This window comes from Bubalus kerabau, chromosome 20, assembly GCF_029407905.1.
Source record: "Bubalus kerabau isolate K-KA32 ecotype Philippines breed swamp buffalo chromosome 20, PCC_UOA_SB_1v2, whole genome shotgun sequence".
Lineage (NCBI taxonomy): Eukaryota > Metazoa > Chordata > Mammalia > Artiodactyla > Bovidae > Bubalus > Bubalus kerabau.
The window spans coordinates 52587478-52610067 of NC_073643.1; the positions used below are offsets into that span (position 1 = coordinate 52587478).

The following is a 22590-nucleotide window of genomic DNA, read 5'->3' on the forward strand; positions in this document are numbered from 1 at the left end:
AATGAATGACTTAATCTATAACCTTTCCCGAAAAGACTGGTTCTTCTCAGTCCATAGGATATTGGAATGCCAAGAAAGCTGTGGAATTTGGGCAGTAAGAAGCTGGTTGAAGAATAAGTGCTTTGGGCAAAAGTGTCTTCCCACACCTCTTACAGCAGTTTCCTATTCCGCTCACTGCCAATCTAACATACTACATAATACAGTTCATATGATGATCATAAAGCCTGGATTTTATGAAACAAGCCCAATTTTCAATTTTGTCTCCTTGATCCCACAGAACATTCATATGTATCAGATTGTATATTACCACTGAGAGCATCAGAAAATGATACCCACACATATGAGATCCCCAGTATAGATCTAGATAAGATGAAGCATAAGTTCTGAACAAATACAGGTAGTTTGGTATACATTAATATAATTCAACCTTGTTTAGAGAAATTTATTACACTGAAGTTTTCTAACTTTCTAAAACACTACACACATTTGTGTGTTTATAAGCATTTGTTTTGCAAGAAAGTTAAGTCAATAGACCACAGAATCAAGGGGCTAAAGGTAGTACTACTTTCACAGTATCTACTGTGTGCTAGGCACAGTGCTGGACAATTGCAGAATATAAGCTTAATGATTTTGTGAGGCAGATTTTGTTATCCCCATTTAAAAGCTTGTGAAGATTCAGATAGGCTAAATAATTAGCTCAAATTCTAAATAATTCTTGATAAATAGGTTCTATGCTAGATCATTGAGATGAAAACTGAAGAAAATTCATTTTAAAAACTGGCAATATTGTCCAGATGGTTCACAGGTAAATTCTACCAATTCATTTATAGACAAAACCATACTAATTCTGTATAACCTCACCCAAGAGGTAGCAGAAGGGACACTTTCTAGCTCATTCTATAAGGCCAGCATTATGCTAATAATATAACCAAAGACATTACAAAAAAAGGAGACTACAGACCAGTGTCTCTCATGAACATAGATGCAAAGTCATCAAATTATTAGCAAATTGAATCCAACAATGCATAGAAATAATTATACACAACAGGAGATGCAAGCAGGGCTAGTTCAGCATTTGAAAATCAATTAATATAATCCATTAGGATTATAGGATTGATACTGAAGCTGAAACTCTAATACTTTGGCCGCCTGATGCAAAGAGCTGACTCATTGGAAAAGACCCTGATGCTGGGAAAAATTGAAAGCAGGAGGAGAAGGGGACGACAGAGGATGAGATGGTTGGATGGCATCACCGGCTCAATGGACATGAGTGTGAGTAAACTCGAGGAGTTGGTAATGGACAGGGAGGCCTGGCATACTGCAGTCCATGGGGCCGCAGAGTCAGACACGACTGAGAGACTGAACTGAACTGCTAATTGATTGCATCAACAAGCTAAAGAAGAAAAAGTATACAACCATACTGATACAAAAAAGTGTTTGATAAAATCCAACACCCATTCATGATAAATACTCTCAGCAAAGTAAAAAAACAGAAATTTCCTCAAGTTGATAGAAAACATCTACCCCCAAACCCAAAGTTAACATCATCCTTTTTAAAAAAATTTTCACTGGGGCATAGTTGATTTACAATATTGTGCTAACATTACACTTAATGGTCAGAAACTAAAAACGTTCCCACTAAAATCAGGAACAATGCAAGATGTTTCCTCACATCTCATCACATAAATTGGCACAGGATTAGATAGACAAACCAGTAGAATAGAACACAGCAATAAATCTTTCTGAAAATGGAAATGTATGTTTATGATAAAGGTAGTATCTCAGATTTGTTGGGGAGAGATAAACATTTTAAAGTAGAGTTGGGATAACTGAATAGATACATGAAAAAAAAATCAGATCTAGTCTGTTCACCATATGTTACAAAATATTACAAATGAATCAGAGATAAAATAAATATGAAACCATAAAAGCACTGGGGTGGAGGAAACGTAAATTTCTCTATAGCCTGGAAGTGGGGAAAACTTTGACTCAAAAAGTCCAGAAGAAAAAAACTGACAAATCTGACTACATAACATTTTTAAAAAGAAAATTTTGTATCACACTACAAATCTTACAGAAAATGGTCAGGACATCTGAGCCAATGGTTCACAGTAAAAGAAACACAAAAGCCCTTATATGGGAATTCCCTGGCCGTCCAATGGTTAGGACTCTGAGCTTCCACTACAGGGAGCACAGGTTCTATCCCTGGTCGGGGAACTAGGATCCTGAATGCCAAGTGGTGAGGCCAAAACCATCATCATCATCATCATCACTATGTCTTTTCCCTGCTTTTTCTCTACCCTATCATCCTAATATATATTTTATTAATTTATCATATTTTGTCTCTCAGCATGCACACCCATGCCTACCAGAATGTAGTTTTAAGCTCTTCGAAGATAGGAATTTTTGTCTGTTTTGTTCACTGCTATACCCTCAGAATCTACAAATTGTGCATAGCAAATAATAAGTGCTGGCAAATAATACAAAATATTATTAAATGAGTAAATGGGAACTAAATTAGGACAATGGAGCAAAACTTTCCAAATATCCATAAAACACATTGTTTTCAATTATTACATTTAAGTCCCTGGATCATCACAGACTTTATTACATATTTTAATAAAGGAGATAAAGTAAATATGGGACTCCTGATCTTCATGTTTGGGGGTTCCTGGTGGCTCAGATGGTAAAGAATCTGCCTGCAATGCAGGAGAGACCTGGGTTGGATTCCTGGGTCAGGAAGATCTCCTGGAGTAGGAAATGGCAACCCACTCCAGTATTTTTGCCTGGAGAATTCCATGGATAGAGCAGCCTTGCGGGCTACAGTTTATGGGGTCTGTATGTCCGAGTTTTTTTGATAGTCCGTGTTTTTTTTCTTCCATCCACACTAGCAGAATTTCCTCCATCTAAAGTGTAGATTTAGAATCTAGACACTTTTATACATATCACTACAAGGTCATTTTTTTTTTAACAAGGTCCTTAAACTACATATAGATGATAAACCCTCTATTGTTTTTCACTTCTGTTTATGCTGATAGAGTAATTTATATAACCTGTTGTTTGTGGTTTAGAATAACTACTCCCCAGGTTCCAGACCTAACTTACTCTTAAGGGGTTTCTTAAATATGGTTGAAGAAATTCCATGGTTATACCAATTGTGCTTAACGGCCACCTGGTGCTTTATGTGCCAAGAGTCTCAGTTTACCTGTCCTCTGTGCATTCACCTGTCACCATGCTATCTGTATACACGCTTTTATATTGTCAGAGGGTAGAAATCCCATCTACAAAAATCCCTCTCCTCACAGATACTAGCATAACACTAGTAATGAAGAGGTAGTTATTCTTAGTTGGACCTTAGCTATTTTAAGGTAAATGAAAATTGAAACGCACATATTAACACCTTACAAGGGCTGAGTTCCCTCCCTCTCTCATCCTCCAATCCCATTAAAGGAAGCAGAAAAGGAAGGGAAAGGTTTCAGTGCAAGTGACCATTTCCACAAGAAGGGCCTTGGCATGGCTGAAGAGGGTGTGTCCTGAGGGGCTCCGAGCCCTCCCATCTGACCCCATCTTCAACTAAGAGAATCCTGAGATCGCAGTGCAGGGTCCTCCAAGTGCCTCTACTTGGCCACAGGGAAAACTAGTCTGTTTTTCTGGCCTCCACCAGGCCTGCCTCAACCTCGGTTCAGTCGCTCTTTCTCATTTTCAGTCTCTTCTACCAGGAGACATGCTCTGGGATCGTAGACTAAATAAGTCATTCCTTGTCCTTTCCAGACCCCTCCAATAATAATAATTTTTGGTCATAATAATTGGTCATAATAATCAATGACCAATCCCAGTGGGTTTCCCTGGGTTCCGGTTCACCCTGACTTCGGGGGCGGACTCTCTTCCTGGTCTCTGAGGCAGGCCGGGAAGCCTTCGTCCCCAAAGAACCTGAGGAAAACAGCTCCCCAGGGAAGCTGAAGTCAAGTCCCTTGAAGAGCCAGGGTGGTCTTTCCTCACAGAGAAAGAAAGGGCTAACCCTAATCCTAACACCACACACCCACCTCCCATCCCCCGCCGCCCCCCACCTCCCCGCGTCCCCTGACGCCCCCTCTGCCCCAGTCCCCCGTCCTCCGACCCCCCCATCCTCCATCCCCCGACTCCCCACCCCCCACCCACCACACTCCAGCCTGCCCTGCCCAACCCCCTCCTGCCTCCACCTCTGAGGGCACGCGCCTGATCCAGAGGCCGCTCGGTCCCGAGGAGGTTGCCTGAACTGTTTGGCCACGCCCCCAGGATGCGCTCTGACCAATGAGAGTTACCTCCCTTCCCCTGGGCCCGCTCCCGCCACAGCAAGCTGCTAACGGTTTTAACGGTCCTAATAGTTTGTGAAGCCCTTAATCTTGGGCCAGGTCCGCTGACCTACATTTCACCACATACTGCTGCGCAACACCCAGCCCACACACACCTGACGAGATGGACCCTCACACCTGCATACTCATACCCTGCTGTCCACCCATACCTTGTCCTGAATCCCCTCGCTGATGCAGACGCTCTCAGATGCTCTCAACTTAATGCACAATAGTTATAGATGGCTGTCTAAGCCGTGACGTGGCTTGAGATCACCAATGAAGGAGTAGGAATGGAAAACAGATTGTATTGAGTCCCAAGACACGCAAAGTTTAGAGGCTTCAATGAGGAAAAAACAGCAAAGGAGTCAGAGTAGGAGTCGTCAGGGATAGGGGAGGAACACCAGCAGTGACTGAGGAGTTGTGGAAGCCTCCGGGACCATCCATCAAGGAGGAAGTTAAGTGTCAGATGCTGCTAATGAATCAAGGAAAATGAGAATTAACTATTGGTGACCTTGACAGGAGCAGTTTTAGTGATGTAGTGTGGACAAAAACCTGATTGGTATGTGGTTTCAAAAGACTTAGCTGATAAAAGACTGGTACATAAAATGTATTTCAAAATATTCAACAATAGGAAAAAACTTTGAAGATAGAACACCCCTCCAGAGAACATACACTGATGGCAAACAGGAAAAACGTTCAACAGTGTATGTCATTAGAGAAACAAAATAAAACAGATACCACTGTGCACCAGTTGCCCAAGTACTCAGTCATGTCTGACTCTTTGTGACCCCCATGGACTGTAGCACACCAGGTTTCCCTGTCCTTCACTATCTCCTGGAGTTTGCTCAAACTCAGGTCCATTGAGTTGGTGATGCCATCCAGCCATCTTGTCCTCTGTCACCCCCTTTTCCTCTTGCCCTCAATCTTTCCCAGCAACAAAAAGAATTGCCAAAACCCAGAAGTTGGCAACACAAAATGCTGGTGAGGATGCGGAACAGGAAGTCTCATCCGTTGCTGATGGGAATGCTAAATGTACAGCCACTTCAGAGTATGTTTTGACAGTTTCTTATAAAACTAAACTTACTATTACCAATGATCCATCAATCATGCTCTTTGGTATTTACCCAAAAAAGTTGAAAATGTATGCATGCAGAAAAACCTGCACATAGATATTTATAACAGCTTTATTCATAATTGCCAAAACTTGGAAGCAACTGAGATTTCATCTTCAGTAGGTGAATGGATAAATAAACTGTGGTACATCCAGACAATGAAATATTATTCAGGACTAAGAAAGAGTTATCCATTAAGCTATGACAAGACATGGAGGAAACTTAAATACATTTTATTTACTAAATGAAAGAGACCAATCTTGAAAAGGCTACCTACTGCAGGATTCCAACTGTATGACGTTCTGGAAAAGGCAAAACTATGAAGATAGTAAAAAGATCACTAGTTGCCAGGGCCTACAGGGGGCGGGAGGGTTGAATAAGGAGCACAGAGGATTTTTAGGGCAGTGAAACTATTGTGTATAATACTATTAGGTTGGTGAAAATGTTACTTCAGTTTTGGACTGTGAACTTTAAGTCATAACTAGGCTCAGGCACATCTTTATTCATCTAAATAGGAACCATTACAATCAACATAATTTTGCCAATGAGAAATGTTTGTTTATTCCTGTAGCATAAAAATCCATGCTTCAGGAATTGAGGAACTCTTGGAAAGCATTTTCTGCCTCCTGCTGGTTGTGGAAGCATTTTCCCTGCAAAAAGTTGTCGAGATGCTTGAAGAAGTGGTAGTCAGTTGGCGAGAGGTCGGGTAAATATGGCCAATGAGGCAAAATTTCATAGCCCAATTTGTTCAGCTTTTGAAGCATTGTTTGTGTGACGTGCAGTCAGGTGTTGTGGAGAAGAATTGGGCCCTTTCTGTTGACCATTGCCACAGGCATTGTAGGTTTTGGTGCATCTCATTGATTTGTTGAGAATACTTCTCAAATGTCATGGTTTCACTGGCATTCAGAAAGCTGTAGTGGATCAAACCATCAGCAGATCACAAAACAGGGACCATAACCTTTCTTTTGGTGCAAGTTTGGCTTTAAAAAGTGCTTTGGAGCTTCTTCTCGGTCCAGTCACTGAGCAGGTTGTTGCCAGTTGTCGTATAAAATCCCACTTTTGTCACATGTCACAATCTGATTGAGAAATGGTTCGTGGTTGTTGCGTAACATAAGAGAAGATTTTTTTTTTTTAAATTTTCAGTCAACTCATGAGGCACCCACTTATTCAGCTTTTTCACCTTTCTAATTTGCCAAATGCCAAATGCCAAACGACCATAGACTGGTTAATGTTGAGTTCTTGGGCAACTTCTCGTGTAGTTGTGAGAAGATCAGCTTTGATGATTGCTCTCAATTAGTAGTTACCAACTTCTGATGGCTGACCAGTGTGCTCCTCATCTTCAAGGCTCTTGTCTCTTTTGCAAAACTTCTTGAACCACCACTGCACTGTACGTTCATTAGCAGTTCCTGGGCCAAATGCATCATTGATCTTGTGTCTGCTGCTTTACAAACCATTTTGAACTCGAGTTAGAAAATTGCTCAAATTTGCTTCTTGTCTGACATCATTTCCCTGGTCTAAAATAAATATAAAATAAATGACAATAAGTCATTAGCAAAAACACATAAAGGAAGAAATACATATTAAAATGATGTATAACAACCACATTTATTTAAAAATGTATTCCAATATCAAATGACAACTTTCAGCAATGCAAAACTTCAACTACTTTTGCACCAACCTAATATAATGGTGCATACACATCATTATATATTATACATTTGTCCAAATCCATAGAAGGTACCTCACCAGAAGTGAACTCTAAGGTAATCCTTGGACTTTGGGTGATAATGATGTGTTGCTCTTGGATCAGCATTTATAATAAATGTACACATGTGTGGGAGCAGAAAGTATATGAGAAATCTGTGGACATTCTGCTCCATTTTTCAGTGAGCCTAAAATTAAAAGATTAAACCTATTTAAAAAAATAAATTATTAAAAAAAAGAGCAAGAGGAGAGATCTGGCATATCTACACAATGGAAAACTACTAAGCAATAAAAAGGAATAAACAGCTGACAGGTACAATGACATGGATAGTTCTCAAAATAATTATACTGAGTGAGAAGACAAATTCACAAAAGAACACATACTGAATGATTCCATTTACATAAAGTTCTAGAAAATGCAAGTTAATCTATCATAATAGAAAGACAGCCTCAGCAGTTGCCTGAGGCCAATGAATGCCCTAGAGAAGGAATACCAATGGGCAAAAATAAAGTTGAGGGTGAAAGATATGTTTGCTTCTTGATCATGGTTATGTTTCATAGGTATATACATAAATCAAATTGTGTCAAATGATACAATTTTTTGTTTGTTTGTTTGTTTGGCCATATCTCACCTTTTATGGGATCTTAGTTCCCTATGAGGGATTGAACCTGGGCCCTTGGCAGTGAATGCGCCAACTCCTAACCACTGTACTGCCAGGGAATTCCCTCTACAACTACTTGACTTACCATTTTTAAGATTTATCTCTATGGATTCAAGTATCTGTAGCTGATTTATGGCAACTCCAATGTTTTATTGTGTAATTATAGGCCAGTTTTCTCATTGTGCTCTAGATAACCATTCAGGCTTTTTATAGTTCTTCCCCTATACAGATATAGCAATGAACTTCCTGTAGTTGTGAATACATGTGGGAGGGGATCTCCAGAGTAACTATACTAATAGGGTGGATTTTCTGGCTAGTAGGGCTTGTGCCAATGACACAAGCCCTACTGAGTGTTTCCTGTTGTTGAACTTTTCACCGGCACATTTTTAGAGGCTCCTCACTAGCTTCTTCATGTCAGAAAAGGGAGTGAAATGTTCACATGCCTATGTTATAAATGAGAGAGACAATAATCTGCCTAAGGCTAGCTTGGAATGGAACCATGGTGTCAGATATTTTCATGCTGCAGATATTTTTTGCTCCACTGTTATGCTCTCTCCTCCTTCACTTGGGACCTTGTAACATTCACCTGCCAACAGTTACTGTTCTCGGTTACCACAAACTCCTGAGAACTTGACGGAGCCTTATTCTGAAGCAGCATTTTTATCCTAAAAGCCACCAGTCCTTTTAGCATTTCTTCTGACTCCATGAAATGTATTCTAAATTTATATCCCTGGCAGTATGGTTACAGTTTTAAAAATACAGGATTTGCCTCTAAAATGTTCTTTGCTATTTCATTGTGAGTTCATCAGACTCCACTGTGAAGCCTTATATGTTTCTCTATATAAGAACTCTCCCAAGCTGAGAGGCAGGTTTTAGTGCTGAGGGGCAGGTTTCTCTCAAAGAGAAGAACAAAGCAGAAAGCACAAAGAGAGTAGCAGGCTGGGCACTGCCTCAACAATCAGGAGCATTGTGTAGTCACAACCTCCCTTTGTCACTAAGCAACAAGAAATTGACCTGCTGAGATGCTCCTTCTCCAGAAGTAGCCTGAAAAAGACAAGAGGAAAGTTTATCTTTTCTGCTCCTTTCCTGGAAAGATGCAAAGTGCTTTAGTAGGCTCCTGGGTAAGAATGCACTTTACAATTAATCCTAGCCCCTGGCCCTGGGGTAGTACCTGAAATTTGAATGACTCAAGGAAGTAAAGTGAGAAGGGTTTTATCTAGCCTCCAGGCTAGAGGAGGACCCCCCAACTGCCCGTTCCTGCTCTGCCATTCTGTGGGCCCCCTAGAGCTGACCTATTCTTCCTGACACCATGCCCCCTTCCTTGTGTCCTGGTCTCAGGCCTGGATTAGGTGATCCTCTTAGTCCTCTTGCCACCCCATTTATTCCCAGTCTTTTGTTTGATCTTCCAAAACTTGTGTAGTTTGACTGTTCTCTAGACCGGGAACATCTTGAGGGTAAAGACTTTTTCCTTCTAGCCCTATGTCCCATGCCTGGAATACAGTCAAGGCCCAGTAAATACTGTTGAAATAAACTGAATAGAGAGGAAGGTCTGACAGTAGTAGAAGGATGGACAGACAAGTTGGATGACCTAAGCCCTCAGTGGGATGAAAAGATAAGAAGCCTATTTTGATGGCCAGAGGCCAGCTTGGGACAGGTTCTTTCTGCTCAGGGCTGTGATTGTGGAGTGGGCTAGACCGACTATCCTCTCCAGGGAGCGCTGAGAACAATGAGGTCGGGCCACAGGACTTCCCTGGCAAGACATGGTCAACCATGTTGTAAGCCTCATGACATCAGTACAATACAGCTTCTTATACCCCTGATGGGTGCTCATTTCTGTCTTCTGCCAGTCCTTGTCTCTGAAATTCTCTCCAAAAGTATCCACTTTTGGTGAAGTACTTCTTTTGGAAAGTTCATCCGTTCTAGTTTCAGATGGCGCACTGTTCGCCCCAGAATAGCAAAGTGTGTGACAAACAGGTGTTCATGACTTTATCAACAGGTGCAGAATATGGATCAATTTAATCTTTGCTCTTCAGGGACCTGTGACCTTTATTAATGCAGGGAGAATAAGGAAGGGAACTTCCTCTCAGATCCCTCAGGAAAGGACCTCACCACTAGATAGTGTCCCTGTTCTCAAAACTCTGCTCAGTGCTTCCTAAGTCACCCCAACTCAGAACCCATCTGGTTCCCTCCATTACTGAGGTCTTCCCTTGCTCTTAGAATCCATGTTCCTAATCCAATCCAGGCCCTGTCCCTCCCTGACCGCCTCACTTTTCTTCGTCTTGCTCACAGTCTTTTTTAGTCAATAAGGCCTTTTTTTGTTGTTGTTTCTCTCTCTCTCTCTTTTTTTTTTTTTTGGTTCTTCCAACACAAGTCTCTCTCTGCCTTCTGAATCTTGGCACTTGCAGTTCTCACACATAGGATGCTCTTTGCTCCTTACGTGACTGATTCCTCCTCACGTTCAGGTACCACCCCCATTGTCATGAGACGCAGTCCCCTGCTGCCTGTCACTCTGGATGCAGTCATCATGTTCTTTCTTTCCTGACTCTAGTCACTTGTCTTACTTCCTCCCCAAAAGAAAGGTTCACAGGAGCCGGGTCTTTCTGTCTTTTCACTGCTGCAAGTTGCCAGCCCATATTAGGATGCTCTGAAGAAAGAGAGACAGAGGAAGGAAGAGAGGAAGGAGAGGAAGGAGGGAAGGGAGACAGAGAGAGGAGAGAGGGAGGTGAGAAGAAGAAAGGAAGGAATCCTTTGCTTACACACATAACCCTCCCAAGTTGCCCAGCACAGCTGAGGCCAACTGTTCTAATGATGGATGGAGACATTCCTCTGTTGGCTCCTCTCCAGGGTGTCCCTCCTCCTCTGATTCTTTTTATTCTGTCAGGAAAGCCCAGGAAAGTCTTCTAGCCTGGGAGGTCTAAGACTTGGGAGGGGGCTTTGGGTAGGATTCACCCTCAAGCCTGCCTTGTTACAGCACAACAGTGGCTTCTATGGGCACTACAGAGGCCAATTCAGGAGTGACAGTGCTCGAGAATACCGCCTTGCAGCCAAGCCCCAGCCTCCAGCAGTGTTCCTGCAGCGCTGTCAGGTAGGAAGCAGCCCTGCAAGCAGCTGGGCCACATTCTGCTGCTCTCAGGCCGCAAGAGCAACATCCTCAGCCCAACCACAGCTGAACTGACACCCAAGGCCAGCCTATCCCCAGGACTTGCATGAGGCCTGGGCCCTTGTCCCTGAAATGTCAGATCTTCCCCCGACAGATAGGGTGCATAAGAGCTGGTACCGGGCTGGACAGTGCTGCTCACTGCTCCTTCTAAATGGAGGAAGGATCAAGGCCAAGGTGGGATGGGTGATCATGGAGTGAGAGCCTCCAGAACCCAAGAAGTAAGCCTTGAGTTTTGCAGACAACTGTCCTTCAGCATGAATTCCCTGATGCCCTAAAAGTCAGTGGCCTAGCTCACAGTCAGCCTCATAGTCCAGGGGCTCAGGAATGAGAAGGAAGCCTCCTCTGATCAGGAGAACAGCATGGAAAGTGGCAGGTATCCACCCCTATGGGCTTCCTTAGTGGCTCCAAAGGTAAAGAATCTGCTTACAAGGTGGAAGACCCAAGTTTAATCCCTGGGTCGAGAAGATTCCCTGGAAAAGGGCATGGCAACCCACTCCCGTATTCTTGCCTGGAGACTCCCATGGACAGAGGGGCCTAGCAGGCTGCAGTCCATAGGGTCACACAGAGTCAGACACAACTGAAGCAATTTAGTTAGCACACACGCATGCACACGTTCACCTCCATGTGTGATCAAGGAGGACTGGAAGGAGTGATGGCAGAAGTGACCTAGAGTGGCTGCAAGAGGCTTCCGGATAACAGGAGAGGGGTGCCGGACTCCTATGCCCTCCATGCTTCCAGGCCTAGAGACAAGGAGAGAGCGTTGAGCGTCAGTCAGTGGCCCAACAGCAAAAAGCCAACTCAAAACGGGAGCACTCAGGAGCGCATTCATATATAGGGGTAGGTCTGGGGGCTTCAGGGGAAGGCAGTCTCACAGGGTGGTAACAACAAAGTGGCCAGTACTGCTGGGCCTGAAGGGGCAAGTGGAAGGCATGGCTTCTAGAACCCAGGAGAGAGTGGTGTGGAGAGGGCCATCCTGAGAGAAGTGGTAAGACACAGGCAAGGGAGGGCTGTCCTGAAAGGGAGCCAGGAGAAGAAAGATCTCCTTCCTCTCCTCCATCTCCTCTCCGGCTTCCTTTCAGGTCCAAGGGAAGTCAGCCTGGTGAGAACTGAGTTCACATCAGACTCCTGGGAAAGAGCAGGGTGGAGGAGGGACCTGGAGGTGTACCTGGAACCTGCCCCGCCCACTGCAGCTTCTTGCTTCCGGCCTCCAGCCAGGTCCTACTCCCTCCGCCATCTGGATTCGCTACAAATTGCTTTCCCAGGCCAGGAGCAGGGTCTTGGAGTCTGCCATGCCGCAGAGCCTGAGCTTCCTCACCGTGCTCATTTGGAAGGGCTGTCTTTCACTGTGTACTGAGCCAGGCCCAAATGCGACTCCAGACTGCCAGTCTGGGGCCACCTCCCCTGAGAGAATGATGAGATCTGGGCAGCGCAGGGACAGAGGCAACCTGGGCACGTCCTGCTTGGTGTCTGTTATAGTCCTCAGCGGTAGCTCTCATCCCAAAGACCTGAATGTCCTCTCAACCTGTCCCCCCAGGAACAGAGTAGGGGACATATTTGGGGACCTGTTTTGATTAAAGTCAAGACTTGTTATATGCTGGCATTATCATCAACCCCAAATAGCATGATCTATGTGTCTTGGGCTTTAGGTTGTACAAATGCCAGGTCTCCTGACTCTAGATCTAAAGCTGTTTTAATTAGTGGAACTGCTCTGGGAAGATGCACATTTTATACCCCCTTATTTGCTGAGAGATACCAGGTGTCAGCTAGCTGACTGCAGCTATTCTTGTTGAAAACCTTTCCAATATGTGGCATCCATTTACCTTTAGTTTGGGGCAGATATGAATTTTGTCATTCAGATGCAAGAAAATTCTTTTTTCTTTTTACTCTTTTTTTCTTCTAAACCAGATTAATTTATTTCTAGCCTTCATCTGCCTGACTCTTGGGAGATGTGATCCTGGGCTTATTTGTTCTCCAGGTCAGACCAGAATGCCAGGGCCTTATGGTTGGAGGCAGGTCCTGTCATACCGTGATTGCTGTGTGTCCCTGTCTCTGCCCCATCCCCACCATACCTCAGTCTGCCACAGAGCGCCCCCCCCAACTCAGTAGCCCCCTAACTGCATGCTGTTCAGCCTCCACAGGGCCTCCTAGCCCTCCCACAGGCAAACACTGACCCATCCAGGAAACCTACTTCTCCCCCAAGGGCTCTTCAGCTTGTATCCTAGCCCAAGCCCTATCTGCTCAGAGGCCATGGGCTTTACTACCCGAGTGGAAAAGGAGCCCTTGGTGGTTTAGAAGCAAAGATGCAGATGAAATTCTCCTTGGGGACAAGAATACTCTGAACTGCCTGGGCGGAGAGGAAATGACTGCACTTTTCACCAGGCTCCCACAGTTGTGAGAATAAAACTCAAGTCAGTGGGAGTTGATAGATTATCCTGTCACTGTAAGACTAGTGAGTTTCCAAAGTCAGAGCTGCCTTCAACAGCCGAGGCATCCACATTCTAGGGCTGTGTACAGTTCCGTGGCTAAGGATAGAGATGCAGGAAGAATCTGGGGAGGGGGCAGTTGGAATATACCCCAGACCCCCGGATTTTTTAATTGAAATTTTTATTGAGATGACTGTAGATTCATAGGCAGTTGGAAGAAGTTGTAAAGAGAGATCCCTTTTATGACTTGCCCAGTTTCCCTGAGTGGTAACATTTTGCAAATCTATAATAGACTATCACCACGAGGACATTGACACGGATGTAATCCACCTCTCTCATTCAAATTTCCCATTTGTGTGTGTATTAAGATCTATAAAGTCTTGGAATTCCCTCGTGGTCCAGTGGTTAGGACTCCATCCTGTCACTGCTGAGGGCCCGGGATTCAATCTCTGGTTGGAGAGCAAAGACCCCATAAGCCATGTGGTGCATCAAAAAAAAATCTATAAAATCTTTTTTAAAAATAATTTTTATTGGAGTATAGTTGATTTACAATGTTGTGTTTCTGCTGTACATCATGGTGAATCAGTTACACATGTATATATATCCACTCTTCTTTAGATTCTATTCCCATATAGGTCATTACAGAGTATTACTTAGAGTTCCCTGTGCTATATAGTAGGTTCTTTTTTAAAATAATATTATTTAAAAAAAACATTTATTTATTGGACTGTGCTGTGTCTTACAGCATGAAAGATCTTATTAAAAACAAAAAACCTTTGATCTTCATTGAAGCATGTGAAAGTGAAAGTCACTCAGTCATGTCAGATTCTTTGCAACCATACAGTCCATGGAATTCTCCCGGCCAGAATACTGGAGTGGGTAGCTGTTCCCTTCTCCAGGGGATCTTCCCAACTGAGGGAGTGAACCCGAGTCTCCCACATTGCAGGTGGATTCTTTACCAGCTGAGCCACCAGGGAAGCCCATGAATACTAGAGTGGGTAACCTATCCCTTCTCCAGCAGATCTTCCTGACCCAGGAATTGAACCAGGGTCTCCTGTGTTGCAGGTGGATTCTTTACCAGCTGAGCTACCAGGGAAGCCCCTCACTGAAGCATGTGGGATCTTTAATTGTGGCATGGGAACTCTTAGTTCCCATGTGAGATCTCATTCCCTGACCACGGATTGAACCCAGGCCCCCTGCCTTGGGAGCTCAGAATCTTAGCCACTGAACCACCAGGGAAGTCCCTTCCTTGTTCATTGATTTAACAGCAAATATGTATTGAGCACAGTGCCAAGCTCAGTGCTGGAGTTACAGATGTGAGTAAGACAGACCTTACCCATGAGGCACTTGTGTTCTAGGCAGGGGCATCAGATGAATAGCAACATATATAGTCATACAATATGTTAGAAGGTGAAAAATGCAGGGTTGGGGCGATGGAACTCTAGTGGTCAAGGAAGGCCTCCCAAGTAACAGGTGAGAGGGAGTCATGGCCAGCCAGGAGAAGAGTCCCAGGCAGAAGTAAGAGGTAGTTCAAAGGTCTGAGGTGGAAGTAGCTAGAGTGTTTGAAGAGCAGTGAGGATGCAGTGTGGCTGGAGGTAGTGAAGAAATCAATATCATGTGGGTCTCATGGACCACTATGATGGCTTTGACTTTTATAAACATGAGGAACTATTGATTTTTGGCAAACCAGGAGTGTGATCTGACTTACATATTAAGAGTTATTTTACCTGCTAAGAGGACAGTAGGCTGGAGGGGCAAGGCTGGAAGAAGGGACACCAAGTGGGAAGCTCTTGCAGTATTCAGGCATCAGAAGAATGTGGCTTAGACCAGAGAAGGCAGTGGCCATGATGAGAAGTGGTCTGATCTGGGTACATATTGAAGGAAGTATCAATAGGATTTCCTGGCACGCTGGATTCAGGGTATGAAAGAAAAGAATCAAGCGGCCTCTGGGGTGTTTGGCAAGATCTAACTGTCGTGACCTGAGCTTGGGGAGCCTGTCAGTGGGGTGGTTTTGCGAAATGATCCAGAACCAAGACACGTGTTTGGAGATGTCTGTTAGACATTTACATGGAAATATGGAGCAGGCAGTTGGCTAATTAGTCTGAAGTTCAGGAGAGAGCTCAAGCTATCGAGAAAAATGTCCGTTTCCAGGTAGTATAATATTTAGGGCCAAGAGCCTGGGTCACTGATGAGACAGTAAAAGAGGAGAGAGCTGGAGCCTAGTCGTGAACGATCTAGGGTTAGAGGCCCGGTGTGAAACTTAAAGCACTGCCCCACTGATGAAGGATGTCCAGTAAGATGCCTCAGCTGCTCTCTCAATCAGAGACCCCAAAGGCTTCTGCTTTGGGGGCAAGTGCTGGGATGAGATGTTCCAGGAATAAGCTGTTGCTTTAATTTGTATCTGCCCTTTCAGGGTGTTGGCAGTTTAGGGGTGGTGGCTCCTGGCAACGTCTCTCCATTATGGGACCTTCAGGTAGCATATTAGGGACAGCTAAGCATCATTTTTCCCTATTCACCCTCTTTCTTTCTGTCTTTCAAGCAGTCACCACAGCAACACTTCTTCTCCAAGCATGACAACCGCACTTCCTTTGACAAGGTGAGTGCTGGAGAGAGGAAGGAGAATGGGCAGCCCTCCAGCCTAGGTTGAAATTGAGGTAGGGTGGAGGGGATAAGACCTGGTGGGCAGAGCAGGCTCCTTTATCCAGAGGAGTGTCTGTCTGCCTGATAACCTCTTTCCCCTGGCAAACAGCCATTCCCCAAACAGAGGTCCCTCTGCTTTGGCTTCCTCCACCAATTTGCCTGATAATGTGCAAACATCCTAGGGGCCACTGACTTTCTGGGGCTCCATTCACTCTGGAATGGAAGGCATGGCTGGGATGCAGTTCAGAGAGTCTGGGGTACAGGCCAGGGAGGCCAGGCATCACCAGGCCTGCTGGGGTGTAGGAGGGGCCCAAGGCATCACCTGGTGCCAAGACTGTGGGCCAAGGGCCCGTACCGTTGAGAAGGGCCCCTATTGCCTGCTGCAGGGAATCGGAAGGCGGAAAGACTTGGAGCGCCTGTGGCAGCAGCATACCTTCCTGCGCTGGGCACCCTGTGAACTGGAGTTGCGCCAGCCGCGGCCCCTCGAATCCTCCTACCAGACCGAATTCCGGTCAGGGCCAGGACTCGGGGACCTCCCCCAGCGCCTTGTCCACTTTGTGCAGATCCAGCCTCTCCACGTTAACACCACCTACCAGCAGAATTTCTGCCAGCCATCCCGGGGTGGCCACTGTGGCAGCGACAATGTGGGCCCCCAGACCCCAGTCACCAACACACTGCCTGACCTCCAGGGGATCCCCAGACCCAAGCTGCTGCAGCATTATCTTCATGCTGGGGTGTCTGAGTGTCTAAACTGGTCCAGAACATTAAACAAGGATGGCTGACCCAGAGGCCTGTCTGTGCTTGCAGCCCGAGAGGTCTCAGAGGCTGGAGAACAGTAAGATGGGCCCTCTGGCTGCCTCCTCTGTTGCTTGTGCCGTGGCACCTTGTGCTAACGGCCCAGGCTAATGGTCCATGAGGGTTACCTTGGACACAGCAGGTGGGTTCCAGGACCCCAAATCCGTTCTGGCCACAAACCCAACCGTGAACCTTCCTCAATCAGGATGGTTTCAGGGAAAGCAGAGTTGGCAGCCCCTACTGGTGGGCAGCAAAGAGTGGAGGAGGAGGCCGGGGCTGGCAGCTTTGCTTTTTCTGGGAGGCTACTGCCTCCAGGGCATCTGGTGAGTGGCCACACTGCCATGCCTAAGAGACAGCTTCCCCAGAGCTGGTACAGAAGGACCCAACCCCCACTGGACCCCCACCCCCACCACCACCACGGAGGTGATGCTGTGTGACATGGATCTGGAGGTCATCTTAATTCTATGGTATTTGTTCTGTGAGCTCTAACACCCAGGGCAGTGGGAGAGGGTGGTCATCCAAGTCACAGAAGAGGAGCGCAGGCTTTGGTGGGGCTGAGACACACACCAGAACCCTTTGAGGGTTGAGGCCAGATCCTAAAGGCTCCTCTAGACCCCCATCCCTAGGAAATCTGAGGTCCCCAGAAGAGAGCCAGGGACACAGGGGTAACATAGGAGTCCACAGCAGAGGCCACAAGCCAGAGTTAGCAGCACTTTTACTTCCACATCTGAACCCCCGGGTCCTCACAACAGCCCTGTGAGGTAGGCTGGGCAGGAAGGTCCCCGAGGTCCCTATTTACAGATGAGGATGCTGAGGCACAGAGAGGTGAAGTGACTTGCCCGAAGTCACACAGCCAGCAGTGTGAAGGGCCCACAGTCAATGTTCTTCTGGCCCTCTGGAGGTCCCCACATCGACGCCTACACCCCTCTGTGTTCCCGCCCTCTCTGAACTCTTCTGGGTCCACTGGGGTCTTCCAGGCAGGCTGACAGCGAGGAGTTTTCAGGAATAGCCATTGGGGTGGGCCTGATCAACTCCAGGCAGGCACCGAGCCGTGGGGCAGGAGGCCAACTCTGCCCTCTCCCACTTCCCAGTTGGTCAGAGGCCCAGTAGTTTCCAGAGCAAGGGTGGAGCTGGGCATCATGGTCCACGAATGGATGGGAGTAAAGGTGGGTCAAAGGGTCTGTGTGTCCTGTGCTAAAGATGAAGGCCACCCCCACGTCCCAGGGGCAGCGTCTCAAGTGCCCCGCCCTGTGCCTCCCTCACCCCACAGAGCCACAGTGAGCTTTCTGAGCAGCGAAAGGAACCACAGACACCTGCTCCTGGCACAGAACTTCTCCTGTGGACAGGTCCCATCAGGCACTCAGACCCCATCACGCAGACACAGGGCCTCCACAGCCTGACTGGGACCCTGGGCCACACCCCCGATGGCAAACAGCCGAGGCCCAGCCTGCAGACTAGAACAGGAGCAGCGGGCTGTGGGCATAGCTGGCAGGGCCTCCCAGCGGCGCCGTGCCAGGCTGAAACCCTCTACAGAGCCCAGGGGACACGGCTGGTTTCCTGCCAGAAGGAGACAGAGCGTGTAAAGGGCACAGGCTGCAACAGCTGTAGCTCGTTTGCTCCCTAAGCCCACAGCATGGCCCAGCATACACTGCCCCAGGATGGGATACCCAAGGCCTTGCTACCCATTGCCCCCACTTCATTACTCATTCATCTATTCATTCACATTCCTACTTCTCCATTCATTCAGTGGTCATTTGTCCTGTTTCTATCTTCTGGGCCCCTGCCACTACAGAACCCACAGTTAGGTGCTGAGAGACACCCCAAAGGCTGAGCCAGGTAGACTACCCACTGACTGGTTGGGAAAGGAAAACTCATGAAGTCCTGACCCCTGTAGTACCTAGAGAAGGGCAGGAGGTGGTGCTCATGTGGAGGGCTACTGCTTCCTGTCTCGGGCTCCCCTCCTATCCCAAGCCCCACAGAGACTTACCAAGGCCCCCAATGGCCACGACGTGGTCCCCAAGCGAGCCAACCACAAAGTCAGCTCTCTTGTCCCTCATGCGCAGGCTGCGGGGCAGCTTGGTCCAGGAGCCTGCAGGAGAGGTGAGGAGGTGAGGGCTAGCCCCCTCACGCACTCTGCACCCCTCCATCCCATGGAGAGTGGGAGGGTAGCCCACACCAACCACTGCTCACCATGCTCCAGGTCGAACATCTCCACAGTGTTGACAAAGTGTGGGCGGGAGTAGAAATTGTGGGGCCCGGGCTGCTGCAGGCCACCCAGGCTAAAGACGCTGCCTTCGGCCATGGCACAGCCGGCAAAGGCCCGGCGGCTGGGCAGGCTTGGGTGTCGGGTCCAGGTACGGGCCTCCAGATCAAAGGCCTCAAAAGCAGTCACTGGGAGCTTGCCTTGGCGGCCCCCTGCCAATGGAATTGGGGCACCTGGGAGGCAGCCCTAGTCGGGGTGGGCCTGGCAGGCCCTTCTTTTACCAGGTTGCTGAGCCTTTACCACTGCCCGCCCCAGCCACCCATACCCAGCTGTGTGCATACCAGAGAATGGATCAACCCCAAAGATCCTTAGGCACTGGGCTTTGGTTTTCCAGCCTTAGCAGGGCCACTGAAAGAGCCTCAGAGCAACCCTGACTCAACCCAACAAAGCTGCTCTTGTCCCACCATTCCAGACTAACCTATAGGGATAAATTTGAAGCTTCTGGACTTCAAACCACTTTGGCACATCCCCAGGTCCTTACCCAGGACATAGATCTTGTTTCCATGCAGGAAGGTAGAGGCCCCATAGCAGGGTGTGGGCATCGAGGGCAGCGACAGCCAGCAGTCCCGGCGGGGTTCATACACCCGAACCTGGGCCTGGGGGGCCGTGTCAGGGCCCATTCCCCCCAATGCATACACCATACCATCTGCAGAGAAAAGAGTAACACAGACTATCCCTGGGCCTGGCCACAGTCCTCCACCCTGACAATTGCCCTGGTCAGGCCTGGGGGTGGCTTGGGGCACACCTATTTATGGTAAGTAACCCTCTCTAGCAGCAGAAACCCTCCTGCCTTCGTGGTGTGGGGGCTGGGAGAGCTAGGATCCCCACTCTGGCCAGGCCCCCTTCAAGTGAAGAGCAGGAGGCAGTTGATCTAATTATAATCTGTCTCCGTCTCCCTGGAGACGCTATGGCAACCAAGTCTGGCATCCAAGCAGGACCGTGGTCAGACCTGGAGGCCACAAGGTGGGAATTATCATGGGGGAAGGGGGGGGAGTGGTTTAAGCCAGGGGTGGGGGCCAAATGGAGATCTGTTAAACAGGGAGCTCAGACTGGGGAGGGGGTGTGGGATCAGCTGGGGGACTGGGAGAAGGAGCCTGGGCCTGCAGGATGAGGGTGCTGTCCACGAGCCTCCTGCGAGCACTTTTGTACCCTGTCCTGTCACTAGAGAAGGTTCTTGCCCCGTGACAGCCTCAGAGTCAGCAGGGGGCAAGTCTGAGCGCCTTGGGGAGATGGCCAGTCAGCTAAGGGCTTCCATGGCAACTGCCTCCAGGCCAGCTTGGCTTTTGTCCATCTCCATCTCCCAGGTTTGTTTGTGTGGCGCGAGGAATGTAAGCACTCGCTGGGCTCTGAGCCAAGGCCCTGGTCCCCTCCTCCCCTCCCAGACTATTTATAACTATGGGAGCTATTGGGCCACCCCTTCTGGTCTCAGAGAGGAGGAATGGGGCAGGGAGGCGGCCTGGCCCTCCCATCATGCTGGCGGCTAGCCAGGGCTCTGAGTCCCACCTCACAGCTGGAAAACTCAGTCAGGCCTGCTGCTGGCCCAGCTCAAAGCTAGGTAGGGAAGGCTACAGGAGGCAAATCCATGTCCAGGGCACCTAGGCAAAATGTACAGCTCCCACTCAGCCTCTGAAGGTAAACGGACCAAGTCAGGAAAGAATGGAGGCTACTGGGGCACCTGACAGACCTTCCCTGGGAGGCCACTCACCTCTCTCCACAGTTGCAACCCCCATGGCGGCCTGAGGGAGAGTGGCCCGACGCTCCCAACGGCCCTCGTCAGCCAGGAAGGCCTCCACAGCAGCTACCGGACTCTGGCCCTCATCCACACCGCCCACCACTAGCACCTGCTTGCCCAATACCACAGCAGCCGCGCCAGCCCGGGCAGTGGGCAGGGGCGCCAGTGCCACCCACGTGTGCGAGGCCATATCCAATGTCTCGGCAGTGTCCAAAGGCAGTCCAGCCCGGCCACAGCCCCCCAACACAAGCAGGTGCCCATCCTGGTACGCCACTGTGCCATATACCCGGCAGGTGGGCATGGGTGGGAACACCTGCCAAGCAAAGGCCCGGCCTCCTCCTGTAGCCATGGTGTTCACCTATAGTGGCAGGCCATGCTATCTGCTCAGGCTGCAGGCCTCAGTGAAAGGCATGATAGGGCCTCATCTTGACTCTAAGGGGGCTATAAGGGAGTGTGGGGCCAGTCCAGGGACTTGGTCTTCACCTACAGAAGAGACGGAAAATGAAGAGTCAGAGCCACTGACCAGCCCCCCAGGATACTGATGAGCACCCTGGCCCCAAACTGCTTGGGAAAAGCAGAGGGAGGACCCACCCACACTGGCTACCACACTGATGTGGATTCCCTCCCGGAGTGGGAAGGAGGGCAGTCTCCCAATTACCCAGGCAATTTCCCTGCTTCCTCTGGGGCTTGAGGAACTCTCCTCCCATACCTTGCCCTCACCTAGCTGCTCCCTGGTTGAATCTAAGTCTAGGCGGGAGGTAAAGTAACTAGAATAGGACTTTACACACTAGCCCCGTTCCCTTCCCCTCAACAGTCCACACCCTGGTGCTCTGCATCGGTGGAGTTAGACTGGACCCTCCCCCTTACTGGCTTCCAGGGTGCTCTGGACAGCCATTGGGGTCTCCCACCTATTGCCAAAGAAAAGACTCGGTATCCTTACATCCCGTTTGAGAATCATCCCATAGAGTCCATCCATTCCTCAACAAAAGACCAAGATCAGGGTCCTGGAACCGGGAGGGGAGGGGCTGGAGGCCAGAGTCCCACATTTCACCTCAAGGTCTATCCTCAGGGGTCTGCCCATGCCCGGTCCCCGGGGACCTGATGTCTGGAAATGGCAGGAGGGTGATTTGGGGAACCTAGGAGCACTGGACTCTAGGTTCCCAGAGTCCAGGGCGTTGCCAGCAGGAATGGATAGCTGGACTTTACAGCAGACCCCCAAGTTCCCAGTCTTCTCCTTTCCCAAGGCGGGCCATATTCCTAGGACCCCTGGCGCCAGGGCCTCCTGGCCCCAAACTTCCAGCTCGGGTAACGGGGGCGGTTTGGGGGGGGAAGGGGGGCGGGTCCTGACGAGCGTGTTTGGGGCTCTACACCCCGCGCCCCAAACTTCCCCTGAGCGCGGCTCCCGCGGGACTCACCGGCCCGGGCTCCGGCGCCGCCGGGAGCAGGGTCCACGGCTCTGGCTCCGCTGGTGCCGGCTCTGGCTGGGGCTGAGGCCGGGCTCCGGCGGGGTTCAGGCTCTGCTCCGGCGCGGGGCGGGGCTGGACGGGGTCCGCCCCTCGTCCCCCCTCCCGACTCGGGAAACCCTTCCCCCTGCTTTAACCCTGCACCTGCCGTGGCCGGAGCAGGGCGCACCGACCTATGGTCACCGACACACGGGTGAACAGACAGACGGACACGTGGACACTGGGCCTGCCCAGGATTTGGGGTCCGACCTCGGGCAGCGGGGAGAAAGGAAGCGGCGATGGGCCTCACGACACGTGTAGAATGC

At 48.7% G+C, this 22590-nt stretch overlaps 3 protein-coding genes across 4 annotated transcripts in view; 1 reads left to right on the forward strand and 2 right to left on the reverse strand.

Moving 5' to 3' along the window:
- Positions 1-4233, reverse strand: part of IHO1 (interactor of HORMAD1 1) — a 28215-nt gene extending 23982 nt beyond the window's left edge. Inside the window, exon 1 of the mRNA XM_055558372.1 lies at positions 4200-4233. The gene's annotated coding sequence lies outside the window, so the exon portion shown is untranslated. The remainder of the gene's footprint in view (positions 1-4199) is intronic.
- A 5336-nt stretch (positions 4234-9569) lies between these two features.
- Positions 9570-16818, forward strand: C20H3orf84 (chromosome 20 C3orf84 homolog). The gene is made up of 4 exons (XM_055557687.1): positions 9570-9584; positions 10781-10894; positions 15935-15988; positions 16398-16818. The coding sequence occupies exons 1-4, from the start codon at positions 9570-9572 to the stop codon at positions 16812-16814; spliced, it is 600 nt and encodes a 199-aa protein (XP_055413662.1). The 3' UTR covers positions 16815-16818.
- Positions 16819-17279: 461 nt separating this feature from the next.
- On the reverse strand, positions 17280-22373 carry KLHDC8B (kelch domain containing 8B). Of its 2 annotated transcripts, XM_055557358.1 has the most exons (7): positions 22238-22279; positions 21763-21826; positions 20796-21305; positions 19572-19736; positions 19018-19242; positions 18815-18916; positions 17280-18384 (listed from the first exon to the last, which is right to left on the reverse strand). In XM_055557358.1, the coding sequence occupies exons 3-7, from the start codon at positions 21169-21171 to the stop codon at positions 18188-18190; spliced, it is 1065 nt and encodes a 354-aa protein (XP_055413333.1). In that variant the 5' UTR covers positions 21172-21305; positions 21763-21826; positions 22238-22279; the 3' UTR covers positions 17280-18187. The 2 variants fall into 2 exon arrangements, with proteins under 2 accessions (XP_055413333.1, XP_055413332.1); XM_055557357.1 differs by lacking the exon at positions 21763-21826 and having other exon boundaries at positions 22238-22373.
- Positions 22374-22590: the final 217 nt, after the last annotated feature.